General features: G+C 43.6%; 1 protein-coding gene across 1 annotated transcript in view; it reads left to right on the plus strand.

Annotated features, from left to right (window-relative positions):
• Positions 1-16902, plus strand: part of adgrl2a (adhesion G protein-coupled receptor L2a) — an 89318-nt gene that overhangs the window by 60885 nt on the left and 11531 nt on the right. Inside the window, exons 6-16 of the mRNA XM_034531389.1 lie at positions 5071-5367; positions 6012-6115; positions 6643-6828; positions 7380-7418; positions 9325-9508; positions 10162-10284; positions 10721-10926; positions 11569-11742; positions 12149-12358; positions 13117-13337; positions 13952-14018. Coding sequence (XP_034387280.1) covers positions 5071-5367; positions 6012-6115; positions 6643-6828; positions 7380-7418; positions 9325-9508; positions 10162-10284; positions 10721-10926; positions 11569-11742; positions 12149-12358; positions 13117-13337; positions 13952-14018 — 1811 coding nt within the window. The remainder of the gene's footprint in view (positions 1-5070; positions 5368-6011; positions 6116-6642; positions 6829-7379; positions 7419-9324; positions 9509-10161; positions 10285-10720; positions 10927-11568; positions 11743-12148; positions 12359-13116; positions 13338-13951; positions 14019-16902) is intronic.

Genomic DNA, 16902 nt, shown 5'->3' on the forward strand with positions numbered 1-16902 from the left:
CGTGCTTATGTATGTGTATCTGTATGCGTGTGTGTGTGTGTGTGTGTGCGTGCGTGTGTGTGTGTATGAGCACCTCTGAAATAGACATCCTCTTGTGCGCAGGGCATTAAATATCAGTCTGCTCGGCACACTTGGAGTTAATGCTTGAAATGTGAGGCACGTACAGTACAGAGAAGGCTGCAAGGAGAAAAAAGAAAAGCAGCCTGTAGTCTGGCAGCTGCTATGTCTGTTCTCTATACTTTGGTGTCATTTTGTGTGTGAGAGTGTATATGAATGTGTACATGTGTTTATAAGCTTGTCTGTGCAAGCGCGCGCCTGTGTGGGAGAGTACTCTGCCTACCGTTGTCCAAATGAATCAATGTGTTGGTATTGAGGGAACGCGAAATATTTGGCGACAGCAGTAAATAACATAAGCCAGCTATTAGGTTTTGTTCGCTAAGACATAGCCGTATACTGTACACACCCTCACATGGACATGACTCATGGGAAATTATATGAATTTTCACTCTGCTTTCTTGATATTTACTGCTGGCACACAAGCAATCATCCACCGCGTTCCACCGCACAGCTACAAATGCAACGCAGACTGAAAGACGTGTAATCCAATTTCCTTTGTGTATTATTGTTATTATTGGTAGATATCAAAATGCTTCGCAAACGTATTATAAATCATCACACTATTTCATACTTAAGAATAGCTCAATTTCCATATGAACCCAGAAGCGAGGCCGCATCCAGAGAGGGCCGAGTGAAATCTGCATGTTTGAAATTGAGATATTTCAGCCGCAGCATTAGCGGAGGAAATAGTTTACATGTTGTTTGTTTTCCGCAGTTCAACATCTTATTTCGATTAACCTGTGGTCCGTGCTGCATGACTTTAAAGCAGATGGGTTATTCATTTATTTTCCATCCACTATATTCTTTTGTGCTCCCTGAGCTTGGCCCCCTTCTGATGGCAGAAACAGACTTTGAATCGTTTGAGTTTCAACTGACTTGTTAACGTTCACGATTCCTCCTCCACAAGGACGTGATTGCCACCCAGGAGCAGCATTTCTTAGGGTACAAAAGACATGATTATTTATTTTTTTTTAACCATAGGAAGGAGCAAGTCTCCGACAAAATGGGAACACAGACATAAATCTCCTAAGCAGCCTCGCTTCACATCATTATGAGAGTATTCCATAACAGAGCAGTGCGATCTAATAATAATATTTTTTGTAACTTTTTACGCAGCAAATCAGCTGAAACGAATGCTAAATGTGTGTTCCCTTCCCCGTCCCCCCTCTTCTACCCCCATCCTTCGCAAGATAAACAGCACCTGGTAATGTGTATGAAACATTACCCTGATGAACAACCATGCGGTGCCTACTGAAAGTGAAGTCATTAAGCATAATATAAAAGACACACACGCCGTTGGTTTTCATTTGTCACCCCGGCATGACTACTGAGTCCTGGTAAAGTCTCATCTGGGCTCTGTGCGTGTGTGAGCGTGGGTGTTCCTGAGTGCTTACAGTATGTGTATGCATATGTTCTGGCAACACTCGGCAAGCCGCGCTCCACTCGCCTTTTCCTCCCCTGGATTCCTGTCTCATTGTCTGTCATCAATCCCAGACCTATAACCCCAGCGGTAATAACAGAACCACTGAGATACATTCAAGTGCAACAAAGTGTGGGCGTCGAATCTCACAAAGAGGTTATGAATAAGTCTGTCCCGACTATCGGCGGTACTTTGGAGAATATCACTCGGTGTGTTCACACTCTGTGACAGCTAATTGAAGGTTCCCCTTGGGCTGAGTGCAGCAGAGACATAATAATCAAGGATCCTGTCCTGGTTTCCACTATATAGCCCAAACCTTGGATTTGCTTCTTTTGTTGCTATCAAAGGAATATTGCACAGGCAAGGCATCCAAGTGTTAGGAGGCATGTGTTGCCACAGTGGAAAACTAAAATATTTGGTCCACGCTATGAATCACAAAAAGGATGGAAAAGACTGCGGCAGCACTACCAACAGATCAATAACCATCCCTCACAGTGGCTGCTTATAAACTCATCCACTTAGACATCTCTGTGAGGAAGTGACAACCTGAGAGGAGTGTCCTTTTTAATACCTTTGGGTTGATTCCTCCCAGCTCTCATTGGATCAAATTTAACCAAGCTATGGCATAAAGGTAATAAGATTAGTGTGTTGCTGGCAGGATTACGGGCTGACGCGCTATGTACACAGGAACAGCGGTGGTCAGAGGGGCCGCATTGTTTATGCACGAATATCCCTGGGAAGTGTAGCCCACATTCACATTAGCCTGTTTTTCACACATGAAAGAGGATTAGTTTGAATCACAGACATGGAATGAAACTCCCGACAGGATTATTTTAGCCCTTTTGCTGATGTCCTTTTCATATTAGTTCTCGTTAATGAAGCTCTTTATCGTTCAGCTTTATTCTATGACGGTGCTCACTGAGCAAAACAATTTTTAGCACTACCTACACAGCTTTTCTGTCTCGTGCAGCACAGACATTGGCTCAGCAAATCCCCCCCCCCCACCCCCACCACTGTCCCAAAGCCAAGCCCTTCCAGTTATCTATGGGGCAAACCCTCCCCAATGAAAGGCTTTAGGAGAGCCAAACGCATTAGTTCTAGCCTCGTATTAACCAACATTAATCATCCCCGCTGATAGCAGGTAGCAAAATAATAAATACAAACTTCAAAGAGGTTTAGTTGTACACGTTGTAACTAGAGCGTGGAGCTCAACATCCCAGCGAGCCATGACAAGCAGCCCTCTTGAGTGAGGGGTGTAGACAAGATACAGTTGTTAGTTGACATGCTCAAGGAATGTGCTTGGATTACAGCAGATGCCCCTTTGATTTATCGTCTGGAATCGCGAGCCTTTTATCTTAAATCATGCTGTCGAGCAGCAATTCATTTTCATTTTATTTCTGTCGTCATTCTAAACTCCCCATTCACAGAGACCGGTATCTTATCTCATCATCTTTCATACTTTGGAAAAGAGAAACCTATAAAGGGCCCCACGATCTTCTGGAGGTTTGCCAAGCAACCCAGACCCAGATGTTTAAAAAGAAATGATGATAATTATTTACACAATATGTCGACACATTCATTTTCTTTAGACTGGGCTTCAACATTACATGCTGAACCTGGAAATCTGCTACGCCTTTTTTCTTTTTTTTCCTTCTCGTGACTATTACTTTCACCTCTGAGTCTTCTCAGTGAGTCATGAAAAAATAAGGGGTATAGCAATACAATGGTATTGGTGCAGAATAGAGAATTTCTCCCAGCCAGCTAAATGCTGGTGCTGAAAGGACACTAAGCACAACCGCTGTGACAGCCCGTGCAGCCGAGAATTTCACTGTGTTGAGTAAAAGGATAAAGGCAGGGGAGGAGGGACAAGAGCGGAGGAGTCTGGGGTGAAGCCAGCCAGCCAAATCTGCCTTCATCTCGGTGTCAAAACAGCCAGTCAGCTGTGTACACCTTCTTGTCACCTGTGTGTGTGTGTGTGTGTGTGCGCGTGTGTGTGTGTGCGTGTGTGTGTGGTTCTAAAGCCCCCTACAGGGGGGGCGCAGAGTCATCTCCTCTGGTCAATACAGCCTAATTCGCCACAGGTAGCAGCCAGCCTCAAAGGTGATTTCCCTTCAGCTCAACTGTGCTGTAGCCTCTCATCCACACCGTGGGACCTATAGCGATAGTAGTAGTAGTGGTGTGTGTGTGTGTGTACTGTGTGCGCTATCAGCAAGACCCATTATCCAATGGAGGCAATAGATATGGAGGCGTTGCTGCCTGGGGTCTGGCTGCCTCTGCTTCAATCCACTGGAAGACAGAAGCTGTCTCCAGCTCAGCCCCATTGTTCCTGAATCTTCCTGTTATCGTCGTCTATGTGGGCCTCCATCACCCCTCTCTCTTTCTCCATTTCCCCTGTCCGGCCCTTGACTCCCCGCTCTGTCTCTCCAATGTCGGTTGTTCTACTGAGGCCCACTGTGCTCGGCTCAAGCAGTGTAACCGCACCTCTTCACATTCTGTGCATGCTCTACAGCAGCCTAATGGAGGAAATCAGAGAACTCAAATGCGATTAGATTCAGTCCTCACATTGCATTCTAATCAGAGCTCTTTCGATTGATATGGCGTATCCTTTTGAATTCAACCAACAGACGGGGTCATCTTTTGTTAGTCTTTACTTATAGATGTGGAGCAGATTCATATCAAATAGTTAGTGTTTATCAACGTTTCATCTAGGACATTCTCTTGTGTTCAACTTTTATGAAATGTATTTGCATTGCTACCTACACTTCTATGGCGTATCACATGAAAAATGTCTTCATAGTTTTTCCTTAGTGACTCAAATATAAGGACCGAACTATTTTCTCGTTTCCAGGACTGAAACATATTGCTTTTGCCCGAGGCATTGCATGAGTTACTGCACACCTGCTATATCAGAGCATGAGTTGTAGGAAGAAAGAACTGTAAAATGAATGTTCAGGCACTGTGGCTACATATATGGGTTCTGTGTAAGTGAAATTTAATCAGCCATGCAACAAAATCTCCCAGGCAAGAATGATTGTCAGGCAGGAGGGTGTTACTGTAATTATTGTCTTGTTCACTGCAGACTGAGTGCCTTGGATAAGCCATAGTCAACGGGAATGCAAATACGCTTGTTGCACAAAGCACTTAGCAGCAATTTACACAACAGGATCCTTGGATTTATAAGCATGACAAGTAGAGGTAAAAAAAAAAAAAGATATTAATGTTAGTTACAGGGTACAGATTTAAGCTTTCGTGGTACATGAGGGCATCTGCCCACTAGAAGGTCATGGTTTGAATACCTGCCAAAGCGAAATACTTCCTATAGTCCACATTATGCACCCCCGGGCGTGCCACGCTAACTAGCTGACCTCACACAGCAACCGCAGGTCAAACTGCATCATGTTTTTATAAAGACTGATACCAAATGTGTCCGAGAGAGAACCAAATTCCATAAATCCTGTTTTCCTCACTTGACTGCACACCCATCACATGACTCCACAAAATGTGACGCCTCTGTACCCTCTGTCTCTTCACAGCTCCGCCACTGTCAGAAGTCACTACGTCCCCTCAGCCTCAGAAAACGACAACCACCACCACAACAACGACAGCGCACTGGGGCGTGGCCAACACTACCACCACAACAGGGCCCAAGGAGGGCAGCAGGGGAGCGCCCAAGCCGCCTCCTGTAATTCCACAGACTACTTCCCCGCCGCCCCTCGAGACCTTCCCTTTACCTGAGCGCTTCTGCGAGGCCACCGAGAAAAGAGACATAATGTGGCCTCAGACCCAGAGGGGCATGCTCGTGGAGCGACCTTGCCCCAAGGGAACACGAGGTAAACAGGGCTCCCTCTCACCGCCGGGCCGTGTGCTTTCTGCTTTCAATATGACCTGAGGCGTCCCAAGAGAGCAGCCCTTGTTAGAGTTTGTGAGATGTGTCTGATAATCTTGCATACAACTTTTTTTTTTAATCTATAAAGAGCATCAGTTGAAGTCGCTGTTCAGAGAATCAGTGTCAGACTGTGTATAATGGTGTTAGGTTTTAGCTGTGCCATTCCAGGTCGAAACATGATTCAGCAATCTGTGAGGGCTGCTTTGCAGAGGAGGAGGCGCAGCTGCTTCTCCTGCAGCTCGCGTGGAGATGAGCATCCCTCATTTGATTGCGTGTGAAATTGTGTTAGCGCTCAGAGTTTCAACAGGCGCGGGGGATAATCAGGGCAGGAGAAGAATTGTTGCCACTTTGTTGCAAAAACAGGAGAGAGCTGTTGAAAAAATATTCAGAAACAAAATTGATAACTTAAATTTGGGATTTTACTGTATCCTAAAATATACATTTAATTTGTCCTTTGACAGCATTCAGACAGTGTTACCAGATTAGCAACAAAAAAAAAAAAAAAAATATATATATATATATATATATACTCCACGGCCGACTTGACTTGATTAAAGTTGACTATTCCGTTCTTGTTTTCCCTGTCAGGCACGGCCTCTTATTCATGTGTCCTTTCCACTGGGGCCTGGCACCCGAAGGGCCCTGATCTCAGCAACTGTACCTCCCACTGGGTCAACCAAGTAGCACAAAAGGTTTGTATGTGCTCTGCGGAAGTGGAAGGTGTTCCTTAAAAAAAAAACAGAGGGGGGATACACAAAATAATGGAAATAAACCCTTGTTACAAAGATGGCTGCAAAGGTCTGTGAGATGAGGTAAAAAGCTAAATTTATCAGTCATAAAAGAGGTCTGAAAATTAAGTCTGTGTTTTCAGAAAACAACAAAAAATGTGCAAATGTGAAGAATGTGTCATAACGCATCAGTCGAAATAATTGCTAAATGATAGGTCAAGGAAAATGATGTCAGACGGAGATATGACATGCATGAAGGGTATGAATTAGTTGTAGCAAGCACCTATTTTTTTTAATTTGCCACAGAATAAAATACTGCCGGGATGGCAGCTCTTCCAACGTGAATAAAAACACAAAACCCCTCTTCATAACTGCCATTTTGAGGACCTACTCAAATGTGATTTGATGTCAGAAACTGGGCTGTCATCTAGCACTCTTGTGAACATGTGTCACTCTCCCCTCCTCCTCCTCCCCCCCAACCCCCCCTTCAGATCCGCAGCGGTGAAAATGCAGCTAACTTGGCCAACGAGTTAGCCAAGCACACCAAAGGCCCCATCTTTGCCGGGGACGTCAGCTCCTCGGTGCGCCTGATGGAGCAGCTGGTGGACATCCTGGATGCTCAGCTGCAGGAGCTCAGACCCAGCGAGAAGGATTCTGCAGGACGCAGCTTCAACAAGGTAAACATCGTGTGCCACTTAAGACGCCAAATGGAACAGAAATACTGAAATCATTCACCAATTCTCACTTGCTGCATCGCTCTGCACTGACAAGTTAATAAGGACAAATGCAGACGGGATTACAGTGTGCCCCAAAGTGATGCAGTAGTATGAAAAGTGGGACACGTTTTTTTTTGTCACGTCAATCTCTTTCCTTTCAAGTTCAGGAATGCTGACAGACAAAATATGCAGTTGTGTTATTCCAGGCTGGCATGAATCAGAGATCTGTGTTAATGGCAGTGTTTGTACATGTGTATTATTATTATTATTATTATTATTGTTATTATTATGTGTAAGGTGTCTCTGGGGGGCAAATACAGCATGTCATCAAGCACTTTTACCCTTCGACCTCCAGGTAAGTGGGTCAGCGGTACATGAGATGGGGACACTTTGTATCTCGACCACTCAGTCGGGGCCTTTTTTTTCCACGAAGCCTTTACTCAAGCTCATGAACCTGTGCAAATTATGTGTCTCTATTTTTTATCTCTTCTTTTTCTTTTCTAATAAAAAAGCTTCAAAAACGAGAAAGGACATGCAGGGCGTACATGAAGGTACAGGAGCAATGCTCTGCCGCCCCCTCCTCCATTCCTGTGCTACTGTATATGCCCCAGTCCGAGTTCAGCAGCATGTACCCTCTGCACTGTCATGTACTCCCTCCTCCCTGTGCTTCCTGCTTTTTTTTTTGTGGATTAATTGCCTTACAACCAGACGCAATCGTACACAAAGTGCCTCCGAAAGTCAAAGAGAAGTCGTGTCCAATTAGCGAGGTGGCTCCCTTACATGGATGTGTCCCTGTCTTTCCTCCCACCCCTCCTATGCGTTGACAGCGATGGTGTATTTTGTTATTCATTCTGTTTCTCCCTATTTCTCCCTATATGTTTTCTCTAAGTGTTTACTCAAGATTGCACGTCTGGATGCATAACCGCACAACTCAAACAAACAACCTGTTCTCACATCCCTCTCATTATTCATTTGCTGAAGGAGTTCCTGCATTGTTTTTGCTTTTCATACAAGAGCTCCACTCAATATAAAAACCCTCTTGAATATTGCATCGAACACAGTTCACTTGTGATTTGTAGAAGCAGCCCCCGCGTGCTTCTGGCACAATGTCAGCCTACTTCTAAGGTTCGATCACCTGGCCTTTCACCGTGAAAATGGTGTCTCTTGTTTAACAAGGACATCGGTTTTAGGTCATAGAAGTCATTTGTCTCATAAATTATAGGTGCAAATCTTCAGCTCTATCTGCTTAATAGGGTTAGTCAGGTCAAACCATTTCTTCCTCTTCTTGAATACTGGTTGGATTAATGCATCAAGTATTTTGGTCATATATATGCCCCAACCGTTAGGGGGATCAGTGTCCTCCACCTGCCAACAAAGTCACCCCTCGAGATCCAAATCTCTGCTCCGGGAGGGCGTTAAAATGGATCGAGCTAATTAACCAGTCAACAGTCGTATATTCATAAAAAGAATGGACGAAGATGCACATGTTTGTGCTTACACCACCTCCCCAAAACTCATCTCATCATCATTTAGTTTTGAACGTCACGTAGTAATGTCAAAGCCGATTTGTGCCAAACCCAGTGTTACAGAGGTTGTCTCCATGTAAATGACAGCATTTATTTGACTAATGACAGCGGGAGAGGATTTGGGACAGAGATCGTTGAGTCGGCAGTATCTGACATCTGCCATACTTGACGCAACATCACTATAGCACCCCCCCCCAACCTTTCCACCACCAGCCGTCGCCGGCATTGATTACCAGATTAGACATATTGATTTGATTATATCCTGCAGAAAAGTCAGCGTCGTCTGGATCCCACGCACAATTTATCCTCTGTCTGTCCTGAGCTGTTTATGTGGCAGAAAGTGTGAGGCTGGAAAACATTTTGCGTAAAAAAAGGATACAATTCAATTAAACTGTGACATATAATTGTTTTGTTTAATTTTGCACACATTTCCTTGTCCTGTTGCAAGTGATTTTTGCAGAGTGACTTTTTTTGTACAATTATGTATTTGAACTTGAGGACACGTTGGCTGCAGGTCAAAAGTTAAAATCGCTTTGCAATTATAGAATTTTAATTGAGGTCAGCATTTTTGCAATTTGACTTTAATCAGGCCATGTCTTAATATCCCGCTGTTGGACAGACCTGATGCAACGTCCTTGAAAAAGATACCCTTGCAAAAATTATGTCTTTCTTCTTCTGTAACTGTCTGTAATTAAGCTTGACAGAAATACAACCAAAGACAAAATGTCACTTTAGATTATTCATTTTTTCCCCATCACGTTCACGTGAATCCTCACAGATGTGACGCTTCGGCTCAGCCTTTCATCCATTTCAGTGTCTGCATGTCTCTGCTTATGCTTGCGAACACACACTCTCTTTTTTTTCTTTTTTTTTTTACTCAAGGAGCTTTGTTTCTGTTTGTTTGTGTATTTGTTTGTCTGCTTTGACACAGGCCATTGTGGACACGGTAGATAACCTTCTGCGACCAGAGGCCTTGAAGTCATGGCAGGACATGAACAGCACGGAGCAAACGCACGCCGCCACCATGTTACTCGACACCCTGGAGGAAGGTGCCTTTGTCCTTGCCGACAACCTCATGGAACCGGCTGTTGTCAAAGTTCCTGCCGACAATATAAGTAAGTAAACCATGTTTGTGGAGAGCAAATGACACGACTTCTTGATTGATGCAAGCTCATTTAATTCGATTACTTTCAATTCATTGAGAGAGTAACTCTTGTGATGGGAAAACAAGGCCGCCACATAAAAAAGGACTTTGTTCTCATAATAAGCGTTTAAACCTCAGGGGAAAAGAAACACAACGCATATTAGGTTTAACGAGTCGCTTACTGACAAAGTGATGAATATCAGACAATTAAATAGACTGGATTCTCTGATTGCGCACGTTTAGTTTATAAATGTATGTGTCTAGACCTTGTAACTCTATACATTAATGTGAACATTAGCCTGCTGTGGAGTCATGAAAAGCACATTGTTTATCCGCTGCCTCCGTCTCTCATTTTCTTCTGCTGTTAGACCAAATAAGGAAGGCTTCTCCTTCGCCATTTCTTTCTCTGCAGTTCTGTTTCATTCATATTAATAAGAGTCTTGCAAGGATGAAGTGATCACTTTTTAGTGCGTGGATTTAGCGTTTGAGCCATTGCAATGTTCGACGGTCTGTGCTAAGATTTGTAATATCAGGAAGAAAGCTTTCAACAGTGTGTGATGACCAGTATCTCATTTTCTCGTCCTTTCACCATCAATGCATCCTCTGCCTCTCTGCACCCGGCAGTCCTGGATGTGTACGTACTCAGCACCGATGGCCAGGTCCAGGATTTTAAATTTCCCCAATCCAGCAAAAGCGGTATCTCGATCCAGCTGTCAGCCAACACCGTCAAGCTCAACAGTCGCAACGGTAAGCTCTCTTCAACATACCGAAAGAAAATAAAGAAAAACTTGCTCCAGATAGTTCTGCTTACTCTAAAAAAATTTTTTTTGAAAAAGTGCTTGTTCAATGTGTGTATGACTTTTGCTCCTGTGAAAAAGTAAAGAGTCTGTTTTAGTGTCGGTGCACAACAAAAGGAGTTTGTCTCAAAAACTCCAAGCGATGTGAATTAGGCTGAAAAATAAGAGAATTTTATTTTTAATTTTGTTGTGTCTTTATCGCCCGCTCATCTTTCACTCATTCTTGCAGTGCCTTTTGTTGAATGTTTTTAATGGAATTACATTGGAATAAATTGGATTGTTTAAATATTTGTTGTCCTCTTTTTGTCACCACAGCTTTTTTTTCTCCTCATAGACTGTCACAGTTGTTCCGGAAGCTTGATTTTCTTTTCTTGCACTTTCTACAGGAGTTGCCAAGCTGGTCTTTGTGCTCTACAAAAATCTGGGCCAGTTCCTCAGTGCAGAGAACTCCACGATCAAGATGGCCAACGAGGCTTACGGCCGCAACGTGTCGGTGGCCGTCAACTCTGACATCATTGCTGCCTCAATCAACAAGGAGTCCAGCCGTGTATTCATCAATGACCCAGTGATTTTTACCCTGGAGCACATTGATGTGAGTCTCCCTTCTAGTGTGAATGAAGAGGTCATAATAAAAAACTCCAGGAGGGAACATCCAGAGTAGACAGAGATCTACAATTTGAATTGAATGTCAGGCTAGGTCAGTCGGCAGTTTATTTAAGTCATTGAACATCAAATTAAAGGAGTCTTTAGAACCTAAGTGAATTCTTAATGAAAACTAATTCTTTAATCAACATTGGGATATAAATGATACCCATTTTCTTTTATAGTGGGGGAAATTAACTCCTAGATTAGCCGTACAATCTAGGATGAAATTACTGGAGCACCAATTATCTTTCGTCTTTTAAAGTTGTCACTAGGGTTCCCAGAGGGCGACGCGTGACTCCATTCTTTATCAGAGAAATTGTGCAATTCCAAAGACATGCCGTCAAACAATTATGCGTCTCTGTTATTAAGGCCTCAACTATGCTTCGGTTGATTTGGCAAGCATGTGCCAAATGATAAACAACATATGAATTGTTTCAGAAGAGCTGTGAAGTGGAAAAATCCTCATCCATATCAATGCGGAAAAATACTTTCTATGAGTAGGGGGTAAATGGCCCCTGTGTTCTACATGTACTTCAATTTCAGGCAGTCAATTATTTGGACACTTAACCATATCTCTTGTTATCTGCAGATGGAGCACTACTTCAACTCCAATTGCTCCTTCTGGAATTACTCTGAGAGGAGTATGATGGGCCACTGGTCCACCCAAGGCTGCAAACTCCTGGACTCCAATAGAACACACACCACCTGCTCCTGCAGCCATCTCACCAACTTCGCCATCCTCATGGCGCACCGTGAAATCTCAGTATGTCACGTAGATTTTGTATTTATATCCTCCAGTTTTCTTTCAAACTCACCTGAAGTATTTTCCTATTTCATAAGCAAACCCAAAATCCTAGATTTTTCCATTTTCCAGAATGACCTGAACTGGTGAAAGTATACAGTATTTCATAATTTTCATTGTGGCGCCCTTGATATATATCTTTGTTCACCTGTTTTTTACTCGCACATTAGAAGGCTTTTGCTCTCAGTCTCAGTTGTAGAAGATTTATATTTTAGTTTTTCAAGCTTAAATGATAACATTTAATGGAATATTTACTGATTCTAATTAGGTCACAAGAAAAGGATCAAACATTCCTCACAGAGCTGTTGACGTCTTTCTTTTGCCAAACATATTTTTTAATTGTCCGTTTATCTTTTATTTCTTCCAGGTTAACGACGGAGAGCATGAACTGCTCCTGACCGTCATCACTCGCGTCGGGATCGTGGTGTCCCTCGTCTGCCTCACCATCAGCATCTTCACCTTCTGCTTCTTCCGGGGCCTGCAGAGTGATCGCAACACCATCCACAAGAACCTGTGCATTAATCTTTTCATCGCAGAGTTAATATTCCTAATTGGTATCGATATGACGGAACCCAGGGTAAGCTGGAACGATTGCACCCTATTGATTTGAGTTTGAATCATTCTCTCTCACTTCATCTCCTTTCCTCCCCAAAAAACAAAACAAAAGACCCTTTCAGAGTGAAATGGATGAGACGTTAAGCATTGTTTGTTTGTAACCTTCTCTGCTTGTCCGCGACATGACGTGAGCGGGACAGCACCATTAATATAGATTACTAAGGGGCCATGTCTTCCACTTGACAGCTCTTTTTTCCTCTTTCACTTAAATCCACCGTGTCACGGTGGACCCTGCATCCATTCCATTTATTTATTTTCATTCACATACATTTTCTGTAGAAGAAGAAACTATTTTTTTTTCTGCGTTCAGCTGAATGTGAACATGATTAAATCTACTTACTCTACCCTTACAATACAAATGGTATTTAAATTTCCGCCATGCTGATGGAACGCTAAACCAGTGCATAGTCGGAGCCCATGTGGTGAATGAATATTCATTACCTTTTTCATCAATTTCACTGAATGGCTGAGGAGGCAGCGGTGTCTTTTCAGTGGGTTTAATAAAAGATAGGTTATATGATATACAATTTTCAATAAAGAAAGTGCTGTAGAGATTAATCTTGTCATGTTTAAATCATTTTTGTACTACAAATTCATCTAAAAAAAATCTCCCCATTTTATAGAAACTGTTTTCACACCGTTAGGGATTATTCCGTTTTTTTTTTTTTTACTTCAACCTTTATTCTTTGATGGTTTAATTTGGTTATTGTTATCACTCAGATTGGATGCGCCATCATCGCGGGGATCCTCCACTTCTTCTTCCTGGCTTCCTTCTCCTGGATGTGTCTCGAGGGGGTCCAGCTGTACCTCATGCTCGTAGAGGTCTTTGAGAGCGAATACTCCCGGAAGAAGTACTACTACGTGTCGGGTTACCTCTTCCCTGCCATTGTGGTCGGGGTCTCCGCAGCTATCGACTACCGGAGCTACGGGACCAAGAAGGCGTAAGTGCAGCTTTCTGAACAAATCCGTGGAAATGCAGAGCGGACACGCTGGATGCTACAGCGGACCTGCTGTGACTGTATGTAGCAGCTTTTGAAAGAAATCTCCTCATCATTTCTGCCAGGGCTTCACATGCACCCCCGGAGCTACTGAAACATTTGAGCTCCTTTTTGCCAGGGATGGGCAGCTGTTCAATTTTTTATGGCGTTTGAAAGTGGCTGACAGACTCAACACTGTGGTTTCAGGGAGGGGGGGCCGCGGCTGCGTTAATGCCTTTCTGCTTAAAGACCCTCCTGTGACCTCTTGTTTGTAAATGCTCTCTTAAAGAGAAGAGCACTGTGCGGAAAAAGGCTTTTACGTAGATTAATCTCAGCCCCGGCCATCAAGACGAGCTACGATGGGTCTTCCCTGTGTTTTGTACAACTGTTTTAATTTAAAGAAGCATTTGAAAGCGCTCCAAGCTAAATATTGACTAGAAATTACACATTCAATGTCATCAGCCCAAGCAACCCAAAAATGAATTTATTTACATTAATATTTGGCCACAGGATGATTATTTTTTTTGTGTAAGTGTTAGGTGCCCCAAGTTAAAGCGTGTGCTTCTTATTCGTTACAGGTGCTGGCTAAGTGTGGACAATCACTTCATATGGAGTTTTATAGGCCCTGTCACCTTCATCATCATGGTAAGCCGTTTCATTTTTCTTTGAATACTGCGACTGAGTGAGGAATGGACAGAGTTTGAGATGAAAGAGATGCTGGAGAGAGATAAAGGAAGTGAGATGTTTGAACTGAAGGAAAAGTCAGCAGGATTTTTGCTCCTCGGTGATGACTCGGTGATGAATTTTACACCAAAGACAGATTTCGAGGCATCTAACAATTCTCTCTGCCTCTAACCGCCCAACAAGGATCAGGATGTGTTTATCCACTTTAACCTCACTTCCACGCAATTCTCATGAAGTCTCACATTACAGGCATCACCTGATGGCCTTCCATTTAAACTCTTTGTGATATGAAGGAACAAAACACTGCCTTGCGGTGTGCATTTTACAGCCCATACTGTAGCTTATTTTTTCCTCCTCTGCAACAGCCTCGATGTGTGTTTTTCCACCTCCAGTAAATAGCAGGTGACAGCGTTGGGGAGGAGAAGAAAAGCAAATGCACTTCTCTGTTTGGTCAAGGACCGTCAGGGGTGAAGGACATATAGCATATCATAATGACATATGTCCCATTGAGCCATGCAATTATTTACTGGTCATGACATTATTATCTCCCGCTCCATCAGAGAGGCTCAGAAGAATGAGACCTTAGGGAGTCTTCCCTTCCTGCGCAAAAAAAAGAAGAAAATAGCAGGTGGTATTCCTCATATATATCCTCTCAGCCCACCGCGCCGTGTATTTCTTTGCCCTACTGCACACGAAGGGATGAGGAAGCGGGTGGTATTTGTTCAGCACTATGTTCATTATCCGGCATAATGGTTAGTACTGTATCTACAGATGCAGTGACCTCTGTTGAACATCAAACTGACAGTGAAAACATAGCACAGAGAGGGGGCACCCATGTCAAATTCCAGAAAGTCTGTGCACACCATTGGCAGACCGCTAGCACCTTTTTGAAGTAAAGACATAGTACGTCTCTTTGTCTGTGTTGGAACAGAATAGATAAAAGACGAATCTGCTCACTGCACTGCATTTCACAGTTTTGACATTGCCCCATCGATGCAGCATTTAAAAATGGAGGAGGAAGTGCACAGAGCTGACTGGATGAGAATGTCTTTGAGTAAATGTTGAAATGCCTGTTTCTCTTTGGTTTTCATTGGTCTTTGCACCCCGATGTGTATGTGTGAGCTCATAAATGAGGGGAAGCTATCATTGCATTAAAACAAATACTCCTTTTCTTCCTTATCTCAGCAAATGCTCCGTCAGCCACACCGGAATATGTTTTCTTCTCCCTAAATTGGGCCCTCATTGTTTTCCAATCGCGTGTTGCTTCCATAACGATTTGCATGAAAAATGCATCTGCAGTGGAAATGATGATCGGGATCCCGGTGGTGATGACCGGAGAGATAGAATCATGACCCTGTGAGGAGCTAATGTATTGTAGCAGAGCTAATGTGTCACAGGAATGAGGTTGTGCAGCCCTGGCTCGGGCTTCGCACACTGCTCCTCTGATTCTGTGCAACAATTGACTCAAAAAGACAAAGTACTGTGGAAAGGGGCATCTCAGGGGAGCATGCAGGAGCAAGGTTTGTCTACACCATTCGTGACCCTGGTTTCTCTACAAATTGGCTTTGTCCTTGTCAATGAGGGAGAGGAGGAGAAAACAGGGCTGCAGTGTGTGGATCCCACCCGCCTCCCAAGCCATGTTTGTGCCAAATAACATCGGTTTTGACCTAGGGTGGTCATGCTTTTTTCTCATGCTTTTTGTTTCTTCTCCCCTTTTTCTTATTTTTCCTGTTTGTTTTGTTGTTTTTTTGCTTGTGGCTGAAACAGGCCCTGAATACTGACTGAACACAAAAGCCGGTGGAAGGCATTTAGATTATTGTTCTTTGGCAGAGGTTTCCCTGTCTCTGGGCACAGGGGGTATTAGCTCCATGAAAGGGGAACATGGAAGTAATGAGTGGTGGGGGGAGCCATTAGTATGCTTGAGATAGCTTCAACACAAGACCTCTTGGATCATGACACGTCGGGAGCAGTTCTTATCATCTGGACAGCTCCATCTGCACCTTTTAATATTTTATCCCTCAGCAGTTCATTTAGAGTTCAGTGTGTACACACACAATCCATTTCAGTACCCAAAAAAAAAAAGCTTTCTCCTCAGTCCCAGTGTGGCGAGGTGCTTCTGCATGGCTTGCAGTGATGATTCAGAGACAGAGTGAAGGATAGAAGCAAGGCAACTTCGCTCTAGCAAGGGAATCCCCCAGGAAGGGCTGCGAGAGCATCTCGGTGGGGGGAGGGAACATGTGCCGTACTGCTGTGTTACTTTAAAGTGTCCCTCCTCTGTCTCATTGGATCCATGTCACCACTTCAGGCTGTGTGAAAGGGTTTTTCAGAAGTCCTCGCCCTCCTGCCCTCCTGCCCTCCCCCCCTCCCCGCGCAGGCGGCTGATAGAAAGAGTGGCTGATACCTGCGAAACAATACATAGTTTCAGTGCTGTCTGTGATATAAAGGAAGGTTCACAATTCAGGATTTTTGCCTCCCACCCCACTCCCTTCGTCCTTTTTACTACCCGGGTTATTGTGAGCCGCTCTGTGAGTTGATTGCATGTGGAGGGGTGATGTATTGATCACAGGCAGTCTTTTGATAGCAGCGTGCTCCATAACACAGACAATTTATGTTCAAGAGTGAATGGTCTGAGTCCAGCACACAAAGGTCATTCATTTATTTCAGGCTCTCATACGGGCAAAGCGTCTGCTTTTTTCTTCTGATAACAAGATACCACTGAAATATACTGTTTATAAGACAATTGTATTCACGTGCCACTGGTATAGTAGCTGCTGTATTTTTCGGTGTTTCTGTTTGTGATTCTGTGATGTGCACTATTGGCGTTACAGACTTCCATTTCTTCGAT

Source organism: Cyclopterus lumpus, chromosome 4 (genome assembly GCF_009769545.1).
Source record: "Cyclopterus lumpus isolate fCycLum1 chromosome 4, fCycLum1.pri, whole genome shotgun sequence".
In the NCBI taxonomy this organism is placed as follows: Eukaryota; Metazoa; Chordata; class Actinopteri; order Perciformes; family Cyclopteridae; genus Cyclopterus; species Cyclopterus lumpus.